The sequence below is a fragment of the Amblyraja radiata genome, chromosome 7, assembly GCF_010909765.2.
Source record: "Amblyraja radiata isolate CabotCenter1 chromosome 7, sAmbRad1.1.pri, whole genome shotgun sequence".
Classification (NCBI taxonomy): Eukaryota; Metazoa; Chordata; class Chondrichthyes; order Rajiformes; family Rajidae; genus Amblyraja; species Amblyraja radiata.
The window spans coordinates 23,654,640-23,682,323 of NC_045962.1; the positions used below are offsets into that span (position 1 = coordinate 23,654,640).

Below are 27,684 nucleotides of genomic sequence, written 5' to 3' on the forward strand. Positions count from 1 at the left end.
TAAAAGGCTTGCATAGTTTTAACTATAATTATTTTCATATAACCAAAATGATTGTTTCATTATTTAAATAGTAATTTGGAGGTATGGTTGCTAAATTTGCTGGTGGCACAGAGATGGATAGGATAGGAAATTGTGAAGGAATCTACAAAGGAATATAGACAAATATAGGATAGGAATATAGAAGGTTCAGTGAGCGTGCAAAGATCTGTTAAGTGGATAACAATGTGAAACTATTCTTATTTTTAAATATTTTAAAGTAGAGGTACATAGATACTTGATAAATAAGCAGACAGAAACATAGAAATTAGGTGCAGGAGTAGGCCATTCGGCCCTTCGAGCCTGCACTGCCATTCAATATGATCATGGCTGATCATCCAACTCAGTATCCCGTACCTGCCTTCTCTCCATACCCTCTGATCCCTTTAGCCACAAGGGCCACATCTAACTCCCTCTTAAATATAGCTAAATACAGACATGAGATTACAATCAATTGTGGAGCATGCTCAAGTGAAAGTGGCTCACTCTTTCTCCTAATTGGCATTTTTGTGCATCTATTCATACATAAAACGATATCTGTGGTTTTCTAATGTGTGGAATAATTTTATTTTCAAAGTTGTGTGGAGTTGAAATTAAACCAGTGAAAGATATCTTCATTTTTTATCACCAGCTTTATATAACAGGAACATTAGTTTTCTTTCCATTATTTCCTGTAATATCATCCAAAGCAGTTTTGATATCTAGATAAAATTGTTCTAAAATATAATCTGGAATCATATGGTAAACTTTATAAAAATCCAACAAAGGCATTGTCAGTTTTCTTTCTCTTTTAAACACATTTTGAGCAAATTTACCTAACCTAAATATCTTAAAGTCTAATTCCCTCATTCAGTTGAAAACCTAATCCAAATGTTCATTTTGCAGAACTTACCCCACCGAGCTTTATAACCAGACTGGAATCGGTTACAACATTTGTAGGTAAAACGGCAAGACTTGAATGCACAGTGTCTGGATCACCTGTGATCCATACTGTTTGGCAGAAGAATGGTATTGATGTTACAGATGAAGACAACTATAAAATATTTTCTAAAGGCAACAAACATACTTTGGAATTCAGTAACTTAAATGTTCAGAACAAAGGAACCTATTCTTGCAAAGTGACCAATGATTGTGGCACTGATATCTGTTACTCTGATCTAATTGTACTTGATAAACCATCTTTCACTCGGAGACTTGAACCTACTCAGACTGTAATTAACACCAGTGCACGTCTTGAATGTCAAGTGAATGATGACACATCAGTAACAATTTCATGGAAAAAAGACGGATTAGACCTTCACTCAAGCAAATATTATAAAATTACTTTTGAAGACAAAATAGCAGTTTTGGAAATCTTGAAAGCTAGACTGAAAGATGAAGGGAATTATGTGTGTACGGCTTCTAATGAAGCTGGAAGTGATTCCTGCTCGGCACTATTAACAGTTAAAGGTAAGGAGTGTTGCAAATCATTAGCTGTTTTTTAGCAGAACATGTGGCTGCTAGAAGTAATTTTTTTAAGGTTTCATTATAGAAAAAAATTCTTGCCTCAAAGCTCCTATATTTGGTTCTATCTTCTGATATAGTGGCAGGTCATTTGGCCCCACGTGTCTATGTAAGCTCTTTGAAAAATGTCATTAATTCACTCCCACATTTATTTATCTGTAACTCATTTTCATATGCCCATTAACTCTCTGTGAATCTCCTAGCATTCACTGATAGGTGGAATTATTTATTGTAGCCAAATAACCTAACCTGGGTTTGGGAGGAAACTGGAACATCTGGAACAAACTCTCACAATCACAGAGATGAAATGTAAATTAAAAACAGACTGTACTGGGGGTCGAGATGGGATCTGGGGCAATGGAGCTGCAAGGCAGCACCATTAACTTCTGTGTCACTGTGCCGTCTTTAGATGGCGAAGACTAATTCTGGTTAATACAAGGAGTATGTTTATCATAATTTGTATATTTTTAATATATATAATCATAGTTCGGATACAGTGATTTGGTTAACGCATCATGATGAAAAGAGGTTTGCCAAAACTTCATTCTTTTGTAAGCATATCTCAACTTTGTTTTGTTTCTTCTGTACGATGATTCCAAAGGAATCCCTGATATTTTCCCCCATAAGACTGAGATCATCAAAGACTTGATAGTATCCTAAGTTCCGCTCAGCATTTTTTCCTTTCACCTTTCACTGATTTGTTTCTAGTTAAGCAACCCTTCAGTTTTGAAATTGTCAATCCTATTTCAGAGCCCTAATTATCCAACCTTTCTCCATGACCCATTCAAGCCTCTGAGATAATTCTGAATCTTCAACTTCGTCCCATTAAACATCCCTAATTTTCATTTTTCACCTTTGTCAGTTATGCCTTCAGCAACAAGCTCTGGAAATGTCCTTAAATCTCTTTGCCTCTCTTTCATTCTTTCCTTTTTAAAGAGACTTTGTAAAATTAATCTCTATATTATCTGCCTAATGTATGGTTGTGTCAAATTGTTGATTAATAACTCTTGTGAAAGACCTTGGACATTTTACTATGTTAAAGGCACTTTAGAAATATAGGTTGATGTTTCACCATTTACACAAGCTCTTCATCTTTAGGGGTTTTTCAAGTACTCTTTCATTTTGACATATGTTATATCACAGAAATTCATTAAAATATAACCTCATCCTCTACCTTATTACATGATTAGGAAATATAAGAAATAGAGCTGGAATCAAATAATTTGGTATCTTGGAATCTCTCAGCCATTCAGTATTATAACGGCTCATTTGCCTCTGTCCTGTTTTCCTGCTCTAATGACATATCTAACAATTATTTTATTATCTAAATATTATTGATCTCTGACCTGAATATAGTTATCAATTGAACCTCCGGGACCTTTTTGAACAGAGAATCCCAAATGCTGCGGGTGAAGACATTTATCACCATCTCGGATCTCTTTATTTTGGGACTGACCTCTGGTTGTAGATATGCCAACTTGGGAACATATCATCTTGAAATCAACCATGTCAAGTCCTGTAAGAAGTTTGAATGCTTCAATAAGATCATTTCTTCTTTTTTTCTAAACTGCAGAGTGCAGGCCTTGTCTGTTTGATCTCTTCTTGTAACGTAATGATGCTACCCCAGGAGTCAATCCTGTGAACAATGTACATTCATTGAATTTCTACTAAATTAGGCAGTTGCGTTTTTTACATGACTGCAAAATGACCTTGCAGCGAGGATTTTCTTACTCTTATTGATGGTGTTGAACATGTGGATTTTTAGCCTTTATTGTTAGCTTGCTACTTTATTTCAATTTTATAACTTAAAACATTACACATAGAACTGGATAATTTGAAATGAGATACAATGAATCAATGAAGGGTTCTGTTGATGACATGATAACATGAAAACAAGGCAAACTGAATCAATCTAGCCAGAATTTTTCCTTAAATTACAAGCAATGAATTTAAGCGTTGTAATTTTTCTTTAAAGATTGTCTTGGTGATATTAGTTCTTTCTAAATGTTTTTACCTTTGGCATCTCTTAATATTTTTCTTTAAACTTACCTTCAGAACCACCTTCATTCATAAGAAAGCCAGAACTATCGCTGCTGTTGAAAAAAGGTGATTCAGCACATTTGAATTGCCAAGTGAAAGGTTCGCCTGAAATTAATGTTACCTGGTACAAAAACAATATGATTCTCAATTCCTCGGAAAAATACAAGATATCATTTAGTGATTCTGCAGCTGTTCTTGAGATTAATGATATAAATGTGGAAGACAGTGGGGATTATGTTTGTGAAGCACAAAATGAAGCTGGTACAGATAGCTGCAGCACTATCATTACAGTCAAAGGTTCGTACAATGTTGCTGCTGTTGAAAAATTCATATTGTTTATTTCTTTAACCTTTTTGAACAGGTAGTTTGAAATTGAATTTTGTGCCTTCCTCTTTAGAACCTCCCTCTTTTATCAAAACATTTGATCCCACTGAAGTGGTAAAAGGATTCAATTGTACTCTTGAAAGTGAGCTGACTGGTACAACTCCATTTGAAGTTGTCTGGCACAAAGACAGAAAGCAGATCCGACCTAGTAAGAAGTACAAGATGATTTCCCAAAATATGCGTGCTTATCTCCACATTAGCTTTTTTGAGTTCCCAGATGTTGGTGATTATCAATGCACAGTGTCTAATGAAGTAGGAAAGTGTCTATGTGGTGCAACGGTAAAGATGAAAGGTCAGTAATATTTCTGGAAATTGCAAGAAAGATGTCACATTAACCTAAATTTTTTAATAAGATTCAATAGATGGATGTATAACATGTAAGCTGTACCTGCCTTTTAAATTACAACCACATTATTTGTACCTTCCTTTGAAATTAGAACCCCCATCATTTGTGAAGAAAATTGAAAATGCAACAGCAATTTTGGGAACCTCAGCAATGTTTCAATGCAGTACAAAAGGATCACTACCTATCACTTTAACTTGGATGAAAGATAAGGATGTTATCACAGAAAGTAATAATGTCAAAATGAGTTTTGAGAACAATATTGGTACTCTTCACATTGGTACTGTTGAAATGGACTGCAGTGGAAAATACAGTTGCCATGCAGAAAATGAAGCAGGAAGCCAAAAGTGTTTAGCAACATTAATAGTGAAAGGTCAGTTTGATAATGTATTGGTTTGTCTTATAAAACAACATGCCTTACATTGCCAAGCGTTGTTAATGTTAACCATTTTATTTCACCTTAGACCCAGCAAATATCATAGAGAAAGCGGAACCAATTAGTGTGACTGCTGGAGATCCAGCAACTTTGGAGTTCGTAATAGCCGGCACACCAGAACTAAAAATTAAATGGTTCAAGAATGGGAAGGAGATAATATCCAGTAGAAAGTGCAAAACAAGTTTAATAAATACAGTTGCTAGCCTAAGGATTATTTCTGCAGAAAATGAGGACAGTGGTGAATATACTTTTGAAATAAAAAATGATGTGGGGAGTTGCAGTTGCAAAACTTCCATTACAGTATTGGGTTAGTATATAATTTATAATTACTATTTTTTCAATAATTTTAGCAAATTCTTTAATTAATTCAGATATCATTGACATGTTGCTTTGCCTTGGACAGATCGTATGATTGCCCCAACCTTCACTAAAAAATTAAGGAAAATGACCAGCATATTGGGTGCGACCTTTCACATGGATTGCAAATTCTCTGGTTCTGTCCCAGTTGGGATTTCTTGGTATAAAGATGACAAAGAGTTATCAGCCAGTGCTAAATACACAATGTCATGTCAAGACAACACCGCTGTTCTGGCGATTAAACAATTAGAAATTAAGGATGGTGGAACTTACTCGTGTAAAGCTACTAACGCTGCAGGAAGTGATGAATGCAGTGGAGTCTTAAATGTGAAAGGTGTGAACACATAACTTAATTCAGACATTTACTCTTTTGTCAATATGGTTTTTGACCTTGTGCAAATAAGTTTTACTGTCATTTAAATGACATATTCATTGATAAATATGTTGAAATTTGCCTATATTTTGGGCCATTTTTTCTTTTCTGAAACCTGTTGCTGTTTTTCTGCCAAGGAAGTTTTTATGTTATCTTTTGGTTCCTATTCGATGGTCCATAATTTCAAATGATGCTTGGCGCAGAAAATCAATAAGCTATTCAACTAGAGCAGTTGTTCCTGCAGAGCGGTATTCTGCCATTATTCAAGAGAGACACAAAATGCTGGAGTAACTCAGTGGGGCAGGCAACATCTCTGGATAGAACAAATGGGTGACATTTCAGCTTGAGACCTATCAGAAGGTGACCCTCCAGAGATGCTGCCTATCCCACTGAGTTACTCCAGCATTTTGTGTCTACAGTGTAAACCAGCATCTGCAGTTCCTTCCTGCCATTATTCAACTTCCATTCAAGTCAAATATTAGGAATAAACACTTTCCCTCATTTTTTTCTCATTTCTTGCTGTGATTATAAGGATGCCACAATCACCCTCCAGAGATCAGCTAGCTGACCACACATTAGCAATTGATCATTATATTTGCTGGTTTGTGTTAGTTAACTATTTGGCAGATAAATTCACTAATCCATTAGGCAATTCCATGGAATATGCCTCATTAGTGATAAAATAATATTCATTTTTTGATCCCAATTAATTGAAGGACCAGTCGACCACTCATCTCTTGCCTGCATATCTTGTGGCACATTTTCAAAAAAGGGGGAAACGGAAAGGGGGAAAACTTACTTGGTTAATATGTTTGATTACTATGAAGTTTATGTACTATTTTAAATTTTTTAATTTTAGAACCACCAAGCTTTATATTAAAACCTGCATCAGTGAAAGTTCTGCCTGCTACAACTGTGAAGTTTAAGACTGTCGTAAATGGAACACCTCCAATGTCAATGAAATGGTACAAGGGTAACACAGAACTTGTGACTGGTGGCAGCTGTTTCATTATGAAGGATATTTCTACAACCTATCTTGAGTTCTTTTCAGTGAAACCATCTGATGCGGATGATTACATTTGCGAAATCAGCAATGATGCTGGAACAATTTCTTGTACAACAAATCTTTTTGTTAAAGGTGATTTAAAAAAAAATATATGTATTCTGCTTAATATTTATTCAGTATCTTTTTACTCCTTGGTAGACACAAAATGCTGGAGTAACTCAGCAGGACAGACAGCATCTCTGGAGAGAAGGAATGGGTGACGTTTTGGGTCAAGACCCTTCTTCAGACTGATGTCAAGGGAGTGGGCCGTACAGAGAGATAAAATGTAGTCGGAGATAGTAAGACTGGTAGGAGAGCTGGGAAGGGGGAGGGGATGGAGAGAGAGGGAAAGCAAGGGCTACTTGAAGTTAGAGAAGTTAATGTTCCAACCACTGGGGTGCAAGCTACCCAAGCACAATATGAGTTGTTTTTTCTCCAATTTGCGCTGGGCCTCACTCTGACAATGGTGGAGGCCCAGGACAGAAAGGTCAGTGTGGGAATGGGAGGGGAAGTTAAAGTGTTGAGTAACCGGGAAATCAGGTAGGTTTCGGCGGGCCAATCGGAGGTGTTCAGCGAAACGATCGCCGAGCCTACGCTTGGTTTCGCCGATACACAGGAGTCCATACCTGGAACAGAGGATACAGTAAATGAGGTTGGAGGAGGTGCAAGTGAACTTCTGCCTCACCTGGAAAGACTGTCGGTGTCCTTGGACGGAGTTCCGGGGGAGGTATAGGGACAGGTGTAGCATCTCCTGCGGTTGCAGGGGAAAGTACCTGGAGAAGGGGTGTTTTGGGTGGAAAGAGACGAGTTGACCGGGGAGTTGCGGAGAGGGAACGGTCTCTGCTGAAAGTGGAAAGGGGTGCAGATGGGAAGATGTGGTTAGTAGTCGGATCCCATTGGATGTGACGAAAATGTCGGAGGATTATGTGCTGTATGCGACACCTGATGGGGTGGAAGGTGAGGACAAGGGGGACTCTGTCTTTGTTACGAATGGGGGGAGGAAGAGCAAGAGCGGAGCTGCGGGATATCGAGGAGATCCTAGTGAGAGCCTCATCTATAATGGTAGTGTGGAACCCCTGTTCCCTAAAGAATGAGGACATCTCTGATGACCTGCTATGGAACACCTCATCCTGGGCGCAGATGCGGCATAGAGACGGAGGAATTGAGAGTAGGGGATAGAGTCTTTACAGGAAGCAGGGTGGTAAGAAGTGTAGTCTAGATAGCTATGGGAGTCAGTGGGTTTGTAATAGATGTCAGTTGATAGTCTGTCTCCTGTGATGGAGACGGTGAGATCTAGAAACGATAGAGAAATGTCGGAGATGGTCCAAGCGAATTTGAGTGCAGAATGGAAACTAGTCGTGAAGTTGATGAAGTCAGTAAGTTCTGCATGGGTGCAGGACATAGCACCGATGCAGTCGTCAATGTAGCGCAGGTAGAGTTCTGGGATAGGGCCAGTGTACGCCTGCAACAGTGATTGTTCGACGTACCCTACAAAGAGGCAGGCACAGCTGGGGCCCATGCGAGTGCCCACAGCTACGCCTTGGATTTGAAGGAAGTGGGAGGAGTCGAAGGAGAAGTTGTTAAGGGTAAGGACCAGCTCTGCTAGGCGGAGGAGAGTGTTAGTAGATGTAAATTAGCTGGTTCTGCGGTCGAGGAAGAAATGGTGGGCTTTAAGACCTTTCTGGTGGGGCATGGAGGTGTAGAGTGACTGAGCATCTTATTACTCTTTGTTCTTTGTATTAAAATATCCCAAATATTCTGGGGTATGCTCTCAGTAATAAGAGGAATTGAAGTTATAATCACTTTGAAGTGATAAGCTTTGTGATATGCATATGAACATATGCTTTTTGTCTCATCTTTGTTACTTCTTATGAATATCTTCTAAATGTATTCTTCATGGCATCTTGATTTTTATAGAACCACCATCATTTTCACGGAAGCTAGAGCCATCAAAATTATTGAAAAGTGGTGACTCGGCTCGGTTTGAATGTGAAGTAACTGGCACACCTGAAATTAAAGTGACATGGTATAGGAAAGACAAGCAGATTCATCCCAGTGACAAATACCGAATGTCATTTGTTAACTGTTTGTCAGTTCTTGAAATTCTTGATGGTGTTGTGGAAGACAGTGGCGAATACACCTGTGAAGCTAAGAATGAAGTTGGTAGTGAGAGTTGCAGTGTTACTGTAACTGTTAAAGGTCTGTGAAAATATCACATCATTTTGTACTCTGTTTACATTCTCAAGATATTTGTGGAGCTTATATATTTGGGTCTAGAGGTCAAATGGCATTTTTAGATTGAATTTATTATTTGTTCTTTTGCAGAACCACCATCATTCACTAAAGGACTTGAATCTCTTGAGGTGATTAAAGCCTCTGATATTATTCTTGAATGTGAGGTGGCTGGTACAGCCCCCTTTGAAATTTCTTGGTATAAAGACATGAAACAAATTAGGCCCAGCAAAAAGTACAAGACAATCTGTCAAAACTCTTTAGTTAGTTTGCATATTCTTAAATGTGATACCGTGGACGTTGGTGAATATCAATGCAAGGTATCAAATGAAGTTGGAGGTTGTTCATGCAGTTCTACAGTGACTCTGAAAGGTTAGTGAAGCAAGAGTTCATTTTCCATTATATTACAATAAAACTAATTTTGTTTTTCCTATTTAAAAATTGTCTTTGCACTGACTATTTAGAGAGTCTTATATTTTAAATGCTTCGTTTTAAAAACAGAACCACCATCGTTTTTCAAGAAGATTGAAAATATTACAGTACTTTTGGGAATGCCTGCTATGTTTCAAAGTACTGTGAAAGGTTCAAGCCCAATTTCCATTTCCTGGCAAAAAGATAAAGATGATATTACTGAAGATACTAATACTAAAATATCTTTTGAAAAAGATATAGCAACACTGCAGATTACTACGGTAGAAAAACATCATGATGGAAAGTTTGTTTGTCAGGCAAAGAATGATGCTGGAATCACAAAGTGTTTTGCAAATTTAACTGTGAAAGGTTAGTTTAAAGAATGCTATCCTCAGTGTTAATAATTCAGCTATTTCTAAAAATTAACAGCTTGCAGTGTTCTGAGTTATTTAAATTTTTGGAATGATGTTGTAAGACATTGAAAACAAATAATATAATTTTTAGAATGGTTAAACTATAAAGAAAGTCTTTGAAAAAGTAAATTTAGGGCTAGAATGCTGAATGCATAAAACTTTGGGGATTTGAGGCAGGAAAAGATATACTATTAGTTGTTGAAGTCATACATTGCTGGATGATTTGCACTAGTGTTTCATGTTGCAAGGGCATTTGAAATTATTTGATTTATGGTAGTGACATGAAGTTTAATCTTGGGTCAGAAAGGGATTATTCAATTAAAACTATTAACTTACTTGCAAGCAGTAAATTACTCAGAGATTTCAAAACATGGTAGTTTTATTTCCTTCAAAAACTCCATTAATCTAATCTTTCTTTCAATTTATTTTTTAAATTATTTAATGTGTCCTTCCTTCATTCTGTTTCTTTCAATGTTGTTCCCTTTATTTCTTTATCAACCCTTATCTTTAAGTAGTATTTTAATAAGGCCACAGGTCAATGCTCAAAATGCCATATAACTTTCATATTACCATAATGCCATATAACATCCTAAAGGGTGTGAAAACAACTAATTTTTTGTGTCTAACCTCTCTCACTATGAATACCCTTGCAGCCTATGGCTGTTTATCATGGTCCAATGGTTTGGATCAATTTTTAAATATATTTGAGAGTAAGTAATATTTAAAAAATAGTTAATTAGATTTAATTATTTTAAAATGTAAAACAAAACTTTAAAACTGTAGGGCACTTAAAAACATTAAAGTAAAATGAAATTAAATAATTCATACATTTTTATTTTATTAATTCTTTTAAATGTGTGTATTCAAAGAAATGAATTCTCCTTTGCACATTAACCAACTCCAACATAGAACTGAGGGAATAGTTACAAAATGCTGCTCTCCTTCCTCCACACCATTGCTTTGCCACAGGACTTGATAGAAAGCCTAGAATGGAGAAAGTTTAGATAGGTTGGTATGTGGCTTTCAGACTTATGTATTTTGCAAAGCAGGTGGGAAAGTCTCAAACAAAGTGGGTCGCTAACAGTTGATGTGTATTGGCTCCCAACAACTTCGTCAATTCAGTTTGACACAATAAATGGAAACAACATTTGTTTGTCCATATCTCCTGAACACAAGGAGGCTTGGATAAGCACTATAGCCTTTACAAAGATTGTCGAAAGTGTGATTTTTTTTGATTAGTTCCATATTTCAGCTCATGGCAGGAAAATTAATGGTCTTCTATTGTTTCTTATATTCTTGCTCTAATATGATTTTTTTATTGTCACAGAACCTGCAAGTATAATAGAAAAAGCAGACTCTATTAGTGTAACTGCAGGAGAGCCAGCAACACTGGACTGCACTTTTACAGGAACACCAGAAATTAAAGCCAGATGGTTTAAGAATGGCACAGAGTTGATTACTGGGAGAAAATACAAACTCAGCATTACAAATAAGGTTACTTGTTTAAAGATTCCATTAGCTGAGAAAGAGGATAGTGGTGAATATGCCTGTGAGGTCCAGAATGACGTTGGTAACAGCAGATGCAAAGCTTCCATTACAGTATTAGGTTGGTATTTTTACCCTTCCATTTCATTGCACTTATTGAAATAATTAAAAGAATCTGCAAAGAATTTGGAAGAAATAATAATCTTTGATTTCCCACCATGTGTTGGACAGATCGCATAGTTCCACCAATATTCAAAAGAAACTTAAAAAATGTGGATGGCATCAAATCTTCTTTTATTAAGATGGAATGCAAAATCACTGGTTCTATTCCAATGAGTGTGCTTTGGTATAAGGACAATGAAGAATTATCAGCTACCGAAAAATATAAATTTTCTTACCATGATAACATTGCACAGTTGGAGATCCATCAATTAGAGATGACAGATGGTGGAACATACACTTGCAGAGCAACAAATGCTGCTGGAACTGATCAGAGCATTGGTGCCCTAACAGTGAAAGGTTTGTAATGTTGCAATCAATATCTTAATTACTTCAAAATTAACCCGTTTGTCTAATAACCTTCAGCTGATTGACTAATAACCTTCAGTTATCCAAAACAGTACTTGTCATTCATTTAATTTAGTGCTTTAACAAACATGTTGAGAATGCATGTATTGCACATACCCATTTATTCTTATGCCACTCTTGGTATAACATTTCCATTTTCATAAAAAGTATTTTATGTTATTATATTGTGATAATGACTAGTTTTCCTCTGGAATTTTTAGAACAACCATATTTCACTGTGAAGCCTTTGTCTCAGGATGTCGTACCTGGTTCCAAAGTACAATTTAGGAGTGTTATTAGTGGAACTCCACCAATAACCATCAAATGGTTCAAGGACAAAAAGGAGTTGGTGCCGAGTAATTCACTTTACATTTCAAAAGAAGGTTCAACAAGTATGCTCCAACTCCATTCAGCAAAAGTCGCTGATACTGGTGAATACACTTGCCGAGTCAGCAATGAAGTTGGCACTGAATCGTGCGTGGCAAGTCTTTTTGTCAAAGGTGTGGAATATCTATTGATTCTTTGTAGCGATGTAAATGGTTTCATTTCATTGTTTCTTTTGAAAAAATAACTTTGTGAAGATTCCCCTTTTTTTCAATTTATACTTATCCAGACTGCATTCTATTCAGCCTGAATCTTCTTTCCACATTAATACTAATAGCTACTTTTATTAGACTGATGAACCATTTATATTTTTCTACCTTTTGTTGTTTATGTCTTTATGTAAACTGATGCAATGGCATGCCCCATAATCTTTGTTTTTAATTGGAAATTTGAATTAGCTTTATATAAATTCAGGACTTTATGGCCAAACTAATGGGCCTGTCCCACTTGGACGACTTTTTAGGTGACTGCTGGAGACTATGCAGTCGCAAAAATGGTCGCCGCATGTTGCCGGGGAGATGCCTTCATGGTCGTGAGGAGTTCCCGCATTCTGGGAACTAGTTGCGGCCTCATTATGGTCGCCGTGAATTTCTCAACATGTTGAAAAATTAGCAGCGACTAGAATGAAGCCGCCATGGAGAGTAGCAAGAATTCTCGTGCCGTAGGTGGGTCGCCAGGAGGTCCTAGTGGGTTGCCAGGTGGTCGAAGGTCCTCGTAGGTTCGTGTAGGTTGTAGCCGGTGCTGACCGGTGAATTTCATTGGGGAAAAAAAACGTAAGCAGTAGTTTTCAGAACCAAGGATAACCGACCGGTAATGTTAAATGTTCGCCGAACTTCACAGCCGTGTATCTCTGGCTTCTTAAAAGTTGTCTGACTTCTTTAAAGTTGTCTCCACTCTTTCTTCCCCCTTCTCCACCACCCCCCCCCCCCCCCACCCTTCGACCTCTTTTTAATGACTTACCGTACACTGTGCTTTAACCATCTTAATTACAACACCAACCTTCCTTTTCATCGCGGTGTGTGTCTGTATCACCTTGGCTTTGCACCGTGTGAATTTTAGACAGAGCTCCCCCTGCCTTCGATGTGTTTGTGTTCCACTCTGACAGTCGCCGGCAGTCGCCTGGAAAATCGCCCATTAGGAGCTTGCACCATATGCTGCCTTTGAAATCTGCAAATTCAATATCTATTTATATTTTTCATCTTCAACTTTTTTTTGTGTGAGCAAGTCAATGGAAAGCAGTCAGGAATATTTTATTTTTACAATTATTCTCTTGCTAGATAACAATTGTGCACTTCAATTATGTAAAAAATAAACCTTGCGCACATGCTATGGAACAAGATAAACGTAAAGATTGTTTAGTGTCAAGTTCTTTAGTTAGAAAATCATTCCTTCTTGCAATTTTACTTCTATAATTAAATGTATATTTGAGTACACGGTGCTGACCAATTCAATGCAGCATGAACAAAGACGTATAATTCACAGAACATTAAAGTTAAGATAGTAGAATTATCACAAAAGAAAACTTCATGAGAGGCAGTCCATAAATAGGCATGGTTTGATAGTGAGGACGCAACTTGGGTTTACTGTTTTGCCCAATTTCTACTGCAGAGGCACCATCCAATCTTAATGGTGCCAAGTCATCCCTGTAGCATTGTATGTTCAGGAGGGTCCGCTGCTGTGTCTTTCCTTATTTTTCTCACTCTTGTCTTTTTAAGAATTAAGGAGATATTCCCCTGAAATTAAGCAGAATAGTGTGACTCATATAAATTCCTTTCAACAGATCATGCTCAAACCTTTGTTACAGTACTAACCTCAACAAACTCCTCTGGCAGCTTGTTCCATCAGGTTCCTATTAAATCTTTCCGCTTTCACCTTAAACCTATGTCCTCTGGTGTTTGATTCCTCTACTCAAGGTAAAAGACTCCATGCATTCACCATAACTTTTCCCCTCATGATTTTATATACCTATAAGATTACCCCTCAGCCTCCTACACTGTGAGGAATAAAGTCCTAGGCTGCCCAACCTCTCCCTATAGCTCAGGTTGTCAAGTCCTGGAAATATCCTGGTAAATCTTCTCTGCGCTCTTAACATCCTTCCTATAACAAGTTGACAAGAACTGAACACAATACTCCAATGCGGCCTCACCAAGGTGTTGTTCAACTGTAACAAAACATCTCAACTTCTATAATCAATATCCTGACTGAAGAAAGCCAATGAACCAAAAGCAATCTTGACCATCCTATAAACCTGATGCTATTTTCCTAGATCTCTTTGCTCTACAACACTCCACAGGGCACCTACAATTCACCATGATGGTCTTTCCCTGTTTGACCTCCCAAAATGCAACACCTCCATTAAACTCTATTAGCTATTCCTCAACCCACTTGCCCAGCTGTCATTGTTTGAAAATCATGGTAAGTGAAAACCATGATAATCATGATAAGTGAAGATTAGTGCTGCATATCATTTGTGGAGATTAGGCACAGAGCTAAGATTTTGATATGGATGGATAGGACTCGAGGAAAACCATTTCCAAACTTTCCAAACCATTTTTAGCATGTGATGTGTCATTTTTCAGTGGTCTTTACATGTGTTAGTGAATTGCATTTCATGTCGTTTAAAATGTAAATCATAAATCAATGACAGATGACACATTTTCTACATGATCTTTATGACAATGCTTTTGTCATGCTAATCAACTATATTATTCCAACGTATTTATTGAGTTTACATAAAATCTTTTGTTTTATTTACTCATTAATTTCATTGCATTTTGGTTTATAGAGCCTCCAAGCTTCATTAAGAAACCAGATCGTATAACATTATTGAAAAAAGGAAGTTCAACATCTCTAGAGTGTACTATAACTGGTACACCGGAGATTAAAGTAAATTGGTACAAGCAAGAAAGTGAAATTCTCCCAAGTGACAAATTCAGGATGTCCTTTGTTGATTCAAAATCTGTTCTTGAACTTAATAATGTCAGTGTGGAAGACAGTGGATATTACACTTGTAGAGCAGAGAATGAAGCTGGCTTTGACAACTGCAATGTTACAGTTACTGTTAAAGGTGCGTGATCATAAAATGTAATGATAGATTTTGAAAACTTATTTTCCAGTGATGTGTATTATCTGATCAGGTACCTTAATTCTTTTCCTTTCTTTCTTTTAAAAAGAACCTCCTTCTTTTAGCAAGAAACTGCAACCTATTGAGGTAGTGAAAGGAAATGACATCAGTCTTGAATGTGACATTTCTGGTACAAGTCCATTTGATGTGATTTGGTATAAGGACAATAAGCAAATTCAGTCAAGTATAAAATTCAAGATGACGACTGGAAAATCTTTATCTAGTCTTTTTATTCAGAAAGTTGATAATTCAGATGCTGGTGAATACCAGTGTGAAGCAACAAACGACGTGGGAAGTTGTACTTGTGCTGCTGTAGTCAGATTAAAAGGTCAGTTATTAAATGCCAGCCATTTTATATTTTCATATTTTTAATATATCCATTTTGGATTTCATTGCTACTTGATTTTATGGCTGTAACATGCAAAGTTTCTGAGAGTCTGATTCTTACATCGAATTAACACAATTCTTAACTCTAAATCAGAACCACCCTCCTTTGTGAAAGGGATTGAAAATGTTACCACATTGTCTGGAAATTCAGCCAGTTTTAACAGCCAAATAGAAGGCTCAACTCCCATATATGTCACATGGATGAAGGACAAAGACGAAATCAGAGAAGATGAAAATATTAAGATATCTTTTGAGAACAGTATTGCCGTACTGCACATTGCTTCTATTGAATCAAATCATAGTGGAAAGTACACATGTCAGGCTTCGAATGATGCAGGAACTGAGAAGTGTTTTGCAACTTTGTCAGTAACAGGTTGGTATGATGCACTTGACCTTTGTAAATTTCAGTCATGTATGATGAGTGCAAGAGAAAAAAGTTTTTTTTACGTCATCAATTGAGAATGTATGGTTTTTCTTGCAGAACCTGCACAAATTGTAGAGAAACCAGAGCCTTTAAGTGTAACGTCAGGAACAATGGCAATCTTGGAATGTGTTGTTGCTGGTACTCCAGAACTGAAGGTTCGATGGTTCAAGAATCAAAATGAATTGGCATCCAGCAGGAAATATAAAGTGACTTTCTTGAATAAGGTGGCAGTCCTAAAGATACAGTCTGTTGATAAGGATGATAGTGGGGAATATGCTTTTGAAGTACAGAATGAGTTCGGACACAGCAGCTGCACAACTTCATTGACAGTGCTAGGTTGGTGATTTTCTATGTGTTGAAATTATTGATAGTACATTTTATAATAGCAGCTGAAAGGGTTCAGTATAATTTTAAGACAGTCTAAGAAAATTATACTTTAAATACTTTTAAATCAAATTTATGTATTCAACTTATATTGTCTTCTGAATCCACACATAATGTATAACCGAAATCCTCATTTTAACGGATTTCGGTTATAGAGGACAGACCCCTGACTCGCACCGCCTAGAGCACAGGTGTCCGAGGGTCCCTGTCCGATGTAAGCCCTTCTTCGCCCACCCCGTGGTCCGGGTTATACTGCTGTTGTTGCGGCTCATGTAGCCCTGGGAACAGTGCATTCTTCAGTCCGCCGCCACCTACAGGACGCGCTTGTTCACCATGGGGCTCACTCCCCTCTCACCTGCAGCTGCTTCTTCCATTTGGCGTTGGTTTTGTCCGCTCCCTGCACAACCGCTGCTTCCTACTCCCATCGCTCTGTCTACTCGGCCTCTCCTTAACACCTCCCCCCCCACTCCGGACCTCCTTCTCCTCCTCCCTTGGAGTCGCTGACATACTCCACATTAGAAGCATTTATTGAGCTTTTATTGTCATTGGCAGCAGCCTGAAGAGAGAGCTGCACCCAGGGGCTACAACATGAGCCACAATGAACCGTTGAAGAAGGGCCTGCTGGTGTAGAATAGTGGTATCGGCACCTAGTTTTAAGGTGAAGCGACACAAAGTGCTGGAGTAACTCAGTAGACTGAATCTGTCTGAAGAAGGGTCTTGATATCACCTATCTGTGATCTCCAGCGAAGCTGCCTAACCTGCTGAGTTACTCCAGCACTTTGTGTGCTTTTGTGTATTAACCATCATCTGCAGTTCTTTGTTTCAACTACATATAATTATAACACCTTACTCGATTATGACGGAGAATTGACAATATTGGACTTCATCCCCCCCTCCCGATGGTCCATTCCAGAGAAGGTTTACTGTGTATATAATGATCAGTACTGTCACAATTGTGCTCATCATTCAAGTGTTATTGAGTGGAGCATGTTTACCACCTCTTCTGCTCAATAGCTTATGGTATTCCATCGAATTACCAGTGTATCATGAGATCGGAAATTACATTACATCAGTTGACACACATTTCTGCTCTGCAGTAGGCCACACTTCCACCTCTTACATTGTAATTCTGTTACCATCCAGTTTCTGATCGGGGGGATAACTCAAAAATCTTACAATGGATGTTTCAAGATTTTTATTTTGTTCTGTGTTATACAGATCGGATAATTGCTCCATCTTTCACAAAAAGTTTAAAGAAAATGGATACTAATTTGGGATCCTTAATGCACATGGAGTGCAAAGTATCTGGTTCTCTTCCAATCAGCATATCTTGGTATAAAGATAACACAGAAATAATGACTAGTCACAAGTATAACATTTCATTTGAAGAAAATGCTGCGTTTTTGGAGATCAAAGAACTTGAAATCACTGATGGTGGAAATTACTCTTGCAAAGCAACAAATGCTGCTGGAAGTAGTAAATGCAGTGGATTTCTAAATGTAAAAGGTTTGAAGACACCCTTATTTTGATCAACTTCTGTGCTAATTTTTTGTTGTTAAAATAGGCTGAAATTGTTGGCTAAAAGCAGAGGCCCAGAATCACTGCATTTATCTGTTTAAATGATCGTAAATCCAAATGTAATGGTTCACTCTGCTCTGGACTCCATATAAACACAAGACCTGAGACTGTTAATTTCAATAATGGGCTTTGAAAGCGTTTGCATTAGAAGGCAAATTGGCTGAGTTACTTGATTACTTAATGTTAGCTTAATACCTTTATTATCTTCCAGATATCTTTTAATTTTTAATTTGTTTTAATTTATTTTAATATTTCTGTAAACAGCTCAAAACTATTTAAAGTCATTCGTGACTTTTACTGATGGCAGAGCTGTAGAGTGGGCTTTTGCTGCCTTTTCATGAATCATTGGCGGCTTTGCTATCATCCAAACCATGCCAGTGGAGTCTCGGATGCATCAGGCCAGCAAGTTATGTTTTCCACATCCAGACAAATTAGTATGGATATGCAGTGAAACCTGGGTGGGGGAATCAGATCTGCGATATTTCTACCAATATTGTCCATTTCTTTGTTTTCTTTTCAATATAGATAAATTATACATATTTCAACTTCCTAAAATATTTTGACTATGTGTTCAGTAACAAAGTGTTAGAGCAGTATAACTAATTTTAGAAGTATTAGTATTTTTACTTCTGTTTATCTTACTAAATAACATTTCTTTAAATGACTTTTAGAACCACCGATCTTTATAGAAAAACCAGTGTCCCAAGATATTGTGCTTGGTTCTACGCTACAGTTTAAAAGTATTGTGAAAGGAACTCTTCCACTATTTGTTAAGTGGTTTAAGGATAATAGGGAATTGAAACCTGGCACAAGATGTTCGATCTGGAATGAAGAAACAACACATTTCCTTGAGCTAATTTCTACCAAAATTACTGATGCCGGTGTTTACAACTGTCAACTCGCCAATGAAGCTGGTTCAGTCATTAGTACTGCAAATGTATTCATCAAAGGTTTGCAATTTTTGTTAATTTCATTAGTAAATAAGCTCTGTGTTACATTTTTAACGCTGTTATTGATCCTTAGCTTTCTTACACTCAAAGATGAGTAACGTTTACCAGAAGGTGATTCCATAACCTTTGTCTACTTTATTTGACTTTGTAGTTCCAATATTCAAGTGTGCTACCTTTCATTTCTCAGAGCCTCCGACCTTTGTTACAAAATTACCTTCTTCATCAACTCTGAAGCAAGGAGAATTTGCACGTTTTGAGTGCAAAATTACTGGTTCGCCTGAAATCACAGTAACATGGTATAGAAATAACCAAGATATTAGAACCAGTGACAAATATTCAATATCATTCCAAAACTCATTGGCAGTTCTTGAGATTGCTGATGTAAAGGAGGAAGATAGTGGAGATTACTCATGTGAAGCACAGAATGAAGCTGGTGTTAACAGCTGCAACATTGTGATTCAGGTTAAAGGTGTGTAAAGCAATATTTTAAACAGAAATTGAACTCTTTGGCATTTGATTGTTTTCTAAGCCACATTGTTATCTTTTACTCTTCAGAACCTCCTTCGTTTGTAAAGAAACTTGAATCTGTTGAGATAACTAAAGCTAGTGATATTACTCTTGAATGTGAGGTGACTGGTACAGCTCCCTTTGATGTTTTGTGGTATAAGGACAATAAGCAAATTCGACGCAGCAAAAAGTATAAAATGTTCTCTGACAATTCATTAGCCAATCTTTGCATTTTAACACCCGATACCTCGGATGTTGCTGAATACAAATGTACAGTAAAAAATGATGTGGGAAGTTGCTCATGCAATTCTACAGTCAGTATGAAAGGTTAGTTATTGCATTTGTGGAAATATATTTTTCTTCTATTTAAATCCAGTGCTCAATTATTTTTGAAGGAATTCTTACTATTGGATTAAAACATTTCAACACCATAATGAAAAGCCGAAATGAAAATTCATGTTTTATAATCCTTTGTTTTAAATTAGAACCCCCGGGATTTATAAAGAAGATTGAAAATATAACCGTATTGTCAGGCAATTCAGTGGTATTCCAATGTCAAGTAAAAGGCTCAAAGCCTATTTACATAACTTGGATGAAAGATAGAAATATTATCCAAGAAGATGGTAATATTACTTTGTCTTTTGAGAATAATATTGCTGCTCTTCAAATAAATGCTGTTGGAGAAAATCATGCTGGAAAGTACACGTGCCAGGTCAAGAATGACGCAGGAACTGAGAAGTGCGTTGCCGCATTGTTGGTAGCAGGTCAGTGAGATATTGGTTAGCTATCAGTGGTGAGATCAGATTATTTTTAAATGCACCAACTAAAGTCAAATTAATTTTAGTAACATAATGAAGAGATTTATTTTTCCTCATAGAACCAGCAAAAATCATTGAACAAGCACAGTCACTCAGTGTGACAGCAGGAAATCCAGCAAACCTGGAATGTACTGTAACTGGTACACCAGAACTAAATGTTAAATGTCTTAAGGATGGCAATGAAATGGTGTCTAGCAGAAAACACAAAATCAGCTTTGATCATAACGTGATCAGCCTGAAGATTCTTTCTGTTTCTAATGATGACACTGGTGAATATACTTTTGAAGTCAAGAATAAGTTTGGAATGAGCAGCTGTAAAGCTTCATTGACAGTATTAGGTTAGTGTTTTATTTGCTATTTGAATTTGACTAATTTAAATAATGTGCCAATTGAAATTTTGCTTAAAACTAATGAAATTGTGTTCACATTGATCATCGGCAAATATAAAGGCTGTAGTTTTTTTTGGGAAACACTATATAACAGATTCTTTCTGAATCGAGTATGTTGGTTAGGTCTCGCAACTCTCCAGGCAGTAAGGCTTTACACTGGTATTCTTGGATGGTCTCTCGTTCAAGCACTGCCAAGCTCGGAGCTTCTCAGCTGGGTACTCACAAGAAATACACAATGTTGCTCCAGATTCCAACATCAGCATGCTCTTTTGTCTTCATACGGTTTATTGATCGCCATGGTCTTTGTAATAGCCCACATCTGCAGGGAAATATTGGATTCACCTCGATAATAACTGTTGGCAACTTTGCAATTTCCACACAGAGATGCAAGTCCTCACGTTTGGAGTCAGCAATTCAAATTCGTTTTTAAATTGAATATATGCCTGGAGACACGGGCAGTGTTACTCCCTTTAAATTATTGAAGGGAAATTCAATATTCCCTTCAGCAATTTCAATCGAGAAACATTGAAGGAGTGAGGTATTTGAGGTAATTGATATATTGGAATCTATTTGAGTATTTTAGGCAGATTCATTCTTTAAACTTTAAAAACATTTTTTAAATATTGAACTGTTTTAAAGTTCAAAAAGGTTTTCAATAGTTTAAAAAAAAAAATCTGATTATGTCTGTCTCAGCAACATTCAGCAAGAGTGTTTAGCAATTGGCACTTAATAAGCCAAGAATGAGGCATAGCAAGTTGTCAAATTTTTTTCAAGCTTTTCTGTGGGTAAGGCTATTTGGTTCCACTCTCTAATGCAATCCCATTGCATCACCATGGATTTGCTGTCATGGAGAGTGTTGCCATGAGGGAATGAGCTGAATACTCTTGTGTGGGAAATCCAATAAACAAATCCAAAATGTTGTATGGCAGTTAGCAATGAGGATGGTCATTGATTATTGCAAATTCCATGTTCCATAATAGTGGGATAATGAACATCAGCTGTTTTGGGATTTTATTTGAGTGCGTTATTGAAACATGCTAATACATACAAAAGTTTCTTACTCGGAACAAAAAAATAATTGATTTAATTAATTTAAAGCATTTGCTCTTTGAGTTGATCAGCTGTGCTTTTGGTATCTTGGACAGATCAACTAATTCCTCCAGTGTTCACACGAAAATTACGGAAAATGGACATTGTTTTAGGATCGTCTGTGCAAATGGAATGCAAAGTTTCTGGTTCTCTTCCAATGGTCTTTTCTTGGTATAAGGATTTCAAATTAATAACATCTAATGAAAAATACAAACTATTATATCAAGATAACACAACAACTTTGGAATTTGATCAACTAGAGATTTCAGATCGTGGAACTTATATTTGCAAAGCAACTAATTCAGTTGGAAGTGATGAATGCAGTGGTTTCTTAAATATAACAGGTTTGAAAGTTTAATTTACTTTCAGCTCAGTTTATATCTTATTCATATTTATACGTTTCTACATTTTATGATGCTTGCTTGCTACCATAGCAACAAAAATTAACATGCCAAGCATTTAAACTTGCTTGCAGTTTATTTTAATTAATTTTAGATCTGACCTTTAACTTTTCTTCATAAAATTGCAATGGTGTTTTTTTTTACCTGACTTTCAGAGCCTCCAGATTTTATAGAAAAACCTATGTCTCAGGAAAGCTTACCAGGTTCCACGGTGCGGTTTAGAAGTGTTGTGAAAGGAACAGCTCCAATAACTATAAAATGGCTGAAGGATGGCAGGGAACTGATGTCTGGAGCTGATTGTTTCATTTTAAGTGAAGGCTCAACCAGTTTACTTGAGTTGTTTTCAGCCAAAGTTTCTGATTCGGGTGACTATATTTGTGAAATCAGCAACAGAGTTGGCAGTATCACTTGTGCAGCAAGACTCTTTATCAAAGGTGTGCAATTTATCTGTGCTTGTTTCACCATTGTGGAATGTTTACATGTGGGCATGAACTTTTTGATTTGTTATATAATTTTCTCTTTGTTATTTTTATTGTTATTTTTTTGCGCTTTCTTTTGTTCTTTCGTTCGTGTTTTCTTTTGTTCTTTTTGCATTGTCCACGTGGTTTTCTTTATGTTGAATGGATTCATCTTGGACACTTGTATGTATAGTTACATTTACAACGTTCTTTTCTACAGAGCCTCCATATTTTATTATGAAGTTAGAACCATCGGCAATATTTAAAAAAGGAGATACAGCAAGTTTTGAGTGTAAAATAACTGGCACACCTGAAATCAAAGTCACTTGGTTCAAGAATCAACATGAAATTAGTTTCAATGAAAAATATAAAATGTCATTTGTTGATTCTGTGGCATTCTTAGAGATTGTTGATGTAAGCTTGGATGACACAGGGAATTATTCCTGTAAAGCCGAAAATGAAGCTGGCAGTGACTCTTGTGACATTGCAGTCACAGTTAAAGGTGTGTAAAAATTCTCAGTTATATGTTATCATTGGTCCACCATCTTTTTCCAGTCATATTCCAAAACATTTAATTAAGGAATAATGAGAACCTTGACATAAGGAGCTGATTCTTATAAATTTTTGATTGGTACATTTATCATCTAATTGTTCATTTTTGATTCTGATGGATCCATAAAATAAGATATGAATATTTTCTATAATGTTAAAAAATGATTTGATTTATCAATAGGAAGCTGGCTGAAGCAGTCCAGACTTCTGTTAGAAACATAGAAAATAGGAGCAAGAGTAGGCCATTCGGCTCTTCGAGCTAGCACTGCCATTCAATATGATCATGGCTGATCATCCAGAATCAGCAACCCGTTCCTGCTTTCTCCCCATATCACTTGATTCCGTTAGCCCTAAGATCTATATCCAACTCTCTCTTGAATACATCACAACTTCAGGACCTTTAGGTGATTTACTAAAGTTAGACACAAAACCTCTCCTTGCAGCTGAAACCCTCTAATCCAAGCATCATTCTGGTAAACCTAAGATAGACACAAAATGCTGGAGTAACTCAGCGGGCCAGGCATCATCTCTGGAGAAAAGGAATAGGTGACGTTTCGGGTCGAGACCCTTCTTCAGAATGAGAGTCAGGGGAAAGGGAAACTAGATATATAGACGGTTTTATACATAGAAACTATACATAGTTGGATGCCTTGGCATATTTTGAGTTATGGGTATCCCATCCATGAACTTTGAGGCTCAGAGTTTCTTTGCAGGCCAAAAGAAGTTCCTTTTCTTCATTTTGTTTTTAAATTATTCATAGAACCATAAAGCAGGCACCTCGGTCTGCCATGTCAAGCCAATTTCACCTATCAATATAATCCCATTTAACAGCACTTGGTCTTTAGCTAATCTAGATACATTACAGTGAGTGAGAGTACTTGCCTCCACTCAGCCAGGTTCCACCAACTCTGGATGAAAATGTCTTCCACAGATCTCCGCTAAATATCTTATTCTTTACCCAAAATCTTTGCTCTGTAGTTTTAGATAACTTTACTATGTGAAAAATGTCCTACTATTTATCCAATCCATGCCCGTCATAACATTGAACATCATTATGAACCCCTACGTCCCCAGCCTCTTTTGCTCCAAGGAAGAGAAAAAATCAATCTATTCAATGTCCTGATAACTGAAACACTCCATCCAAAGAAACATCTCTGTCAATCTTCTCTGCGCCATCCTTAGATAGTAACGCACCAGAACTGTGCCTCTGCTCTGGCTGGGGCCTAACCAGTTCCACCAAAATATCTCTGCTCTTGTATCACATCCTAGTTAATGAAGCCAAGTATTAAATATGCCACTTCAAGAATCCTTAGATTTGTACATTGAGATCTCTCTATTTTTAGTTCTCCCATCAGGTATTTTCATTGCATTCCATATGTCCTGCCCTTTATTAGCCCTTCCAAGGTGCATCACCCAGACTCAGCAGTATTATGCTATTGTATTTATTCATTGGCAGTTGCAATGGGCATGCTGCTCCGGAGATCATTAAATTGTTATTTTAACCGTTTATGCATTGTAACATTCTTGCTGCCAATGGCTTTTTACGAGAGACATTGTGTAAACTTGGAAAAAGTGGGCTGTGATTCGTAAATCATGATATCATGTTTACTCTTCAGAACCTCCCACATTTACAAAGGAACTTGAACCTGTTGAGGTAGTTAAAGCCAGTGATGTTATTCTTGAATGTGAGGTGGCTGGTACAGCTCCTTTTGAAGTTTTGTGGTATAAGGACAATAAACAAATACGGCGAAGCAAAAAATACAAAATGATCTCTGACAGTTCTTTGGTCAGTCTTTGCATTCTAACATCTGATGGCTCGGATGTTGGGGAATACAAGTGCATGGTAAAGAATGATGTGGGAAGTTGTTCCAGTAGTTCTGCAGTCAATTTGAAAGGTCAGTTCTAAGAAGTAATCGTAACTGGATATTGTTTGATATTTATTCAATTATGTAATATTGTATGTTTCAAAGCAGAATATTTTAAATTATTAAATATCAGTAGTTTCATTTTAAGTTATAACCTGGTATATTCTCTTTACTTTAAACTAGAGCGACCAGCCTTCGTGCAAACAATAGAAAATGCAACAGTATTTTCTGGAAATTCTGCTGTATTTCAATGTCTTGTAAGAGGCTCAGTTCCTATTATTACAAGCTGGAGAAAAGATGACAAACGTATCAAAGAGGATGATAATATTAAAATTTCCTTTCAAAACAATATGGCCACATTACAGATCGTCAAGGCTGAAGAAAATCACAGTGGAAATTATATTTGTCAGGCAAAAAATGATGCAGGAACAGCAAAATGCTTTGCCACATTGGCTGTAATGGGTTAGTAGGAAATTATAAACATAAATATTGCCCACAAATAATAGATTTTGATTTGAGTATTTCTCACAGTAAAATTATTACAATTTTTGAATTAATTATATGAATATTAAAGTAAATATTATGTTATGGTTAACAAATGGAACATTTTCCATGTTGAGTAGCCATTTACTAGGTTGCTTGGTAATATTTGGAATGTAGGTCCTTCTTATCTTGTACATGCCATTGACAAATCTTAGGAAAAGTGCTTCCAATATAATAGTTTTGTTATTTTATTATTTTCCCTAAAATATCTGTTTTGTGAGGCACTGTATGGTGAACGTATTAACAACGAACACATTCGGTCAGCATGTAGTAGAAACATTTATTATCATAGTATTATCTAGATTTGAAGATTTGAACCTTCAAGAGACCTACAAATCCACAGTGATGTCTATTCTCCACAAAATTTATTATCATAATCTTGGAAAAATATTGCTTAATTTTTGATGTAAATAATATATTTTTCCCACAGAACCTGCAAATATCACAGAAAAAACTGAGCCTCTCACAGTAACTTCAGGAAATCCAGCTATTCTGGAATGTACAGTAGCTGGAACACCAGTATTAAATGTTGCATGGTTCAAAAACGGAAAGCAGCTAGAAACAAACAGAAGATATAGATTGAGTTTTGTGAATAAGGTGGCCTGTCTAAAAATGTTGGCTGTTGACATAAACGACAGTGGAGACTATACTTTTGAAGTCCAGAATGAGTTTGGAGCCAACAAATGTAGTATTTCTTTGACTGTGATAGGTCAGTATGCAAATTGTGTTGATGTTTTGTCTCTTATATCTTTTGATTGCCATAGTGTATTACAAAGTTAGAAGTACATCATTGTTTTTTTTATCATTTTGTTTCTTTATGTTGAGCAGAACAAATAATTCCTCCGTTGTTTACAAGAAAATTAAAGGACGTGGGCAGTACTTTAGGGTATTTTGTGCGAATGGAAAGCAAAGTTTCTGGTTCTATTCCAATGAATATAACTTGGTGTAAAGAGGACAAAGAAATATCAGCTAGTAACAAATACAAGATGCTATTTCAAGAGAACACAATCTCATTAGAAATCAATGAACTAGACTTTTCAGATGGTGGAATTTACGTTTGCAAAGTAGCAAATTCAGCAGGAAAGGATGAATGCAGTGCTGTCTTAAGTATAAAAGGTTTGAATAGTTGCTTTCCTACATGCCTTTCTCAAATGTAAATACATTCTTTACAAAGAGTTTCTATATGTAGTTTGACAAAGTACTGAAGTAGTTAAATAAATGAATTAACCATCTATCTTTATTTTAAGAACACTTAAACTTTTAAAGAATATATTAGTGCATCTTATTTGGAAAGTTAAATTTAATCTGATCATTTTTTCTAGTATAAATTTGAATCTGAGTTAATTGAATCTTTTTTAATTGATTTTTAGAACCCCCAAGCTTTATAGATAAAATAATATCTCAAGAAGTTATACTCGGTTCTACGGTACAATTTAGGGGTGTTGTGAAAGGAAGCACACCACTATCCACAAAATGGTTCAAAGGGGACAGAGAATTGATGCATGGTGTGGCATATTCTATTTGGAATGAAGGCTCGACATACTTTCTAGAATTGCTCTCAGCCAAAATATCTGATGCGGGTAGCTACACCTGCCAAGTTAGCAACGAAGTTGGTACAGATGACTGTTCTGCAAATCTCCTTGTTAAAGGTGCGCAATTCTGGCTTTTTATACTCTGTTGTGAGTTGTATAAATAGTTTTTTTTTTGCTTTGTTACCTTGAAAATTTAGTTACATTATTTTGTTTTCTTGACTGTGTTTGTTACCTCGTACATTCAACAACATCATTTTATCTTCCTGATGGCTGACTGGATATTGCCAAAGAAATGCATACTTGCAAGAACGAAGTGGGCTTGGTGGCCTTGTGGCATTCAAATGTCAGTTGATTGTCCGACTCAGTGCTTTTGGAAGTCCTGGAGTTTCCCCATGAACTGCAAGATAAAGCACGATTTAGTGGTGGAGAATTCTGTCTTGCTTCAGGAAACAAAAAGGAGAATTTTCCTCAGTGAAATTAAGGACAATGATGGAGATTTTAAGGATTCTTATAGCCTGGTCTCACATCACATGACTGAGTAATAAACAATTTTACTGGATGCAGTTATGGGGAACATGAAAAAGGGAATATTGTTTCCCTGATTTAAGAGGGGGCTCAATTTGAGTAGGTTTGGAGAATTTGATTAGTGTTTTGTGGCCAACTATTTATGCATA

At 36.6% G+C, this 27,684-nt stretch overlaps 1 protein-coding gene across 6 annotated transcripts in view; it reads left to right on the forward strand.

The window, feature by feature from the left end:
- ttn (titin) overlaps nt 1–27,684 on the forward strand; it is a 324,330-nt gene that overhangs the window by 85,448 nt on the left and 211,198 nt on the right. For all 6 annotated transcript variants that reach the window (XM_033023845.1, XM_033023846.1, XM_033023847.1 and 3 more), the window contains exons 44-74: nt 922–1,485; nt 3,595–3,876; nt 3,977–4,255; nt 4,401–4,679; nt 4,771–5,049; nt 5,146–5,433; nt 6,332–6,610; nt 8,435–8,716; nt 8,843–9,121; nt 9,251–9,529; nt 10,901–11,179; nt 11,290–11,577; nt 11,847–12,125; nt 14,795–15,076; nt 15,183–15,461; nt 15,615–15,893; nt 16,002–16,280; nt 17,547–17,834; nt 18,578–18,856; nt 19,044–19,325; nt 19,412–19,690; nt 19,849–20,127; nt 20,241–20,519; nt 21,716–22,003; nt 22,216–22,494; nt 22,739–23,020; nt 24,687–24,965; nt 25,119–25,397; nt 25,909–26,187; nt 26,307–26,594; nt 26,849–27,127. In XM_033023845.1, coding sequence (XP_032879736.1) covers nt 922–1,485; nt 3,595–3,876; nt 3,977–4,255; nt 4,401–4,679; nt 4,771–5,049; nt 5,146–5,433; nt 6,332–6,610; nt 8,435–8,716; nt 8,843–9,121; nt 9,251–9,529; nt 10,901–11,179; nt 11,290–11,577; nt 11,847–12,125; nt 14,795–15,076; nt 15,183–15,461; nt 15,615–15,893; nt 16,002–16,280; nt 17,547–17,834; nt 18,578–18,856; nt 19,044–19,325; nt 19,412–19,690; nt 19,849–20,127; nt 20,241–20,519; nt 21,716–22,003; nt 22,216–22,494; nt 22,739–23,020; nt 24,687–24,965; nt 25,119–25,397; nt 25,909–26,187; nt 26,307–26,594; nt 26,849–27,127 — 8,994 coding nt within the window. The remainder of the gene's footprint in view (nt 1–921; nt 1,486–3,594; nt 3,877–3,976; nt 4,256–4,400; nt 4,680–4,770; nt 5,050–5,145; nt 5,434–6,331; nt 6,611–8,434; nt 8,717–8,842; nt 9,122–9,250; nt 9,530–10,900; nt 11,180–11,289; nt 11,578–11,846; nt 12,126–14,794; nt 15,077–15,182; nt 15,462–15,614; nt 15,894–16,001; nt 16,281–17,546; nt 17,835–18,577; nt 18,857–19,043; nt 19,326–19,411; nt 19,691–19,848; nt 20,128–20,240; nt 20,520–21,715; nt 22,004–22,215; nt 22,495–22,738; nt 23,021–24,686; nt 24,966–25,118; nt 25,398–25,908; nt 26,188–26,306; nt 26,595–26,848; nt 27,128–27,684) is intronic.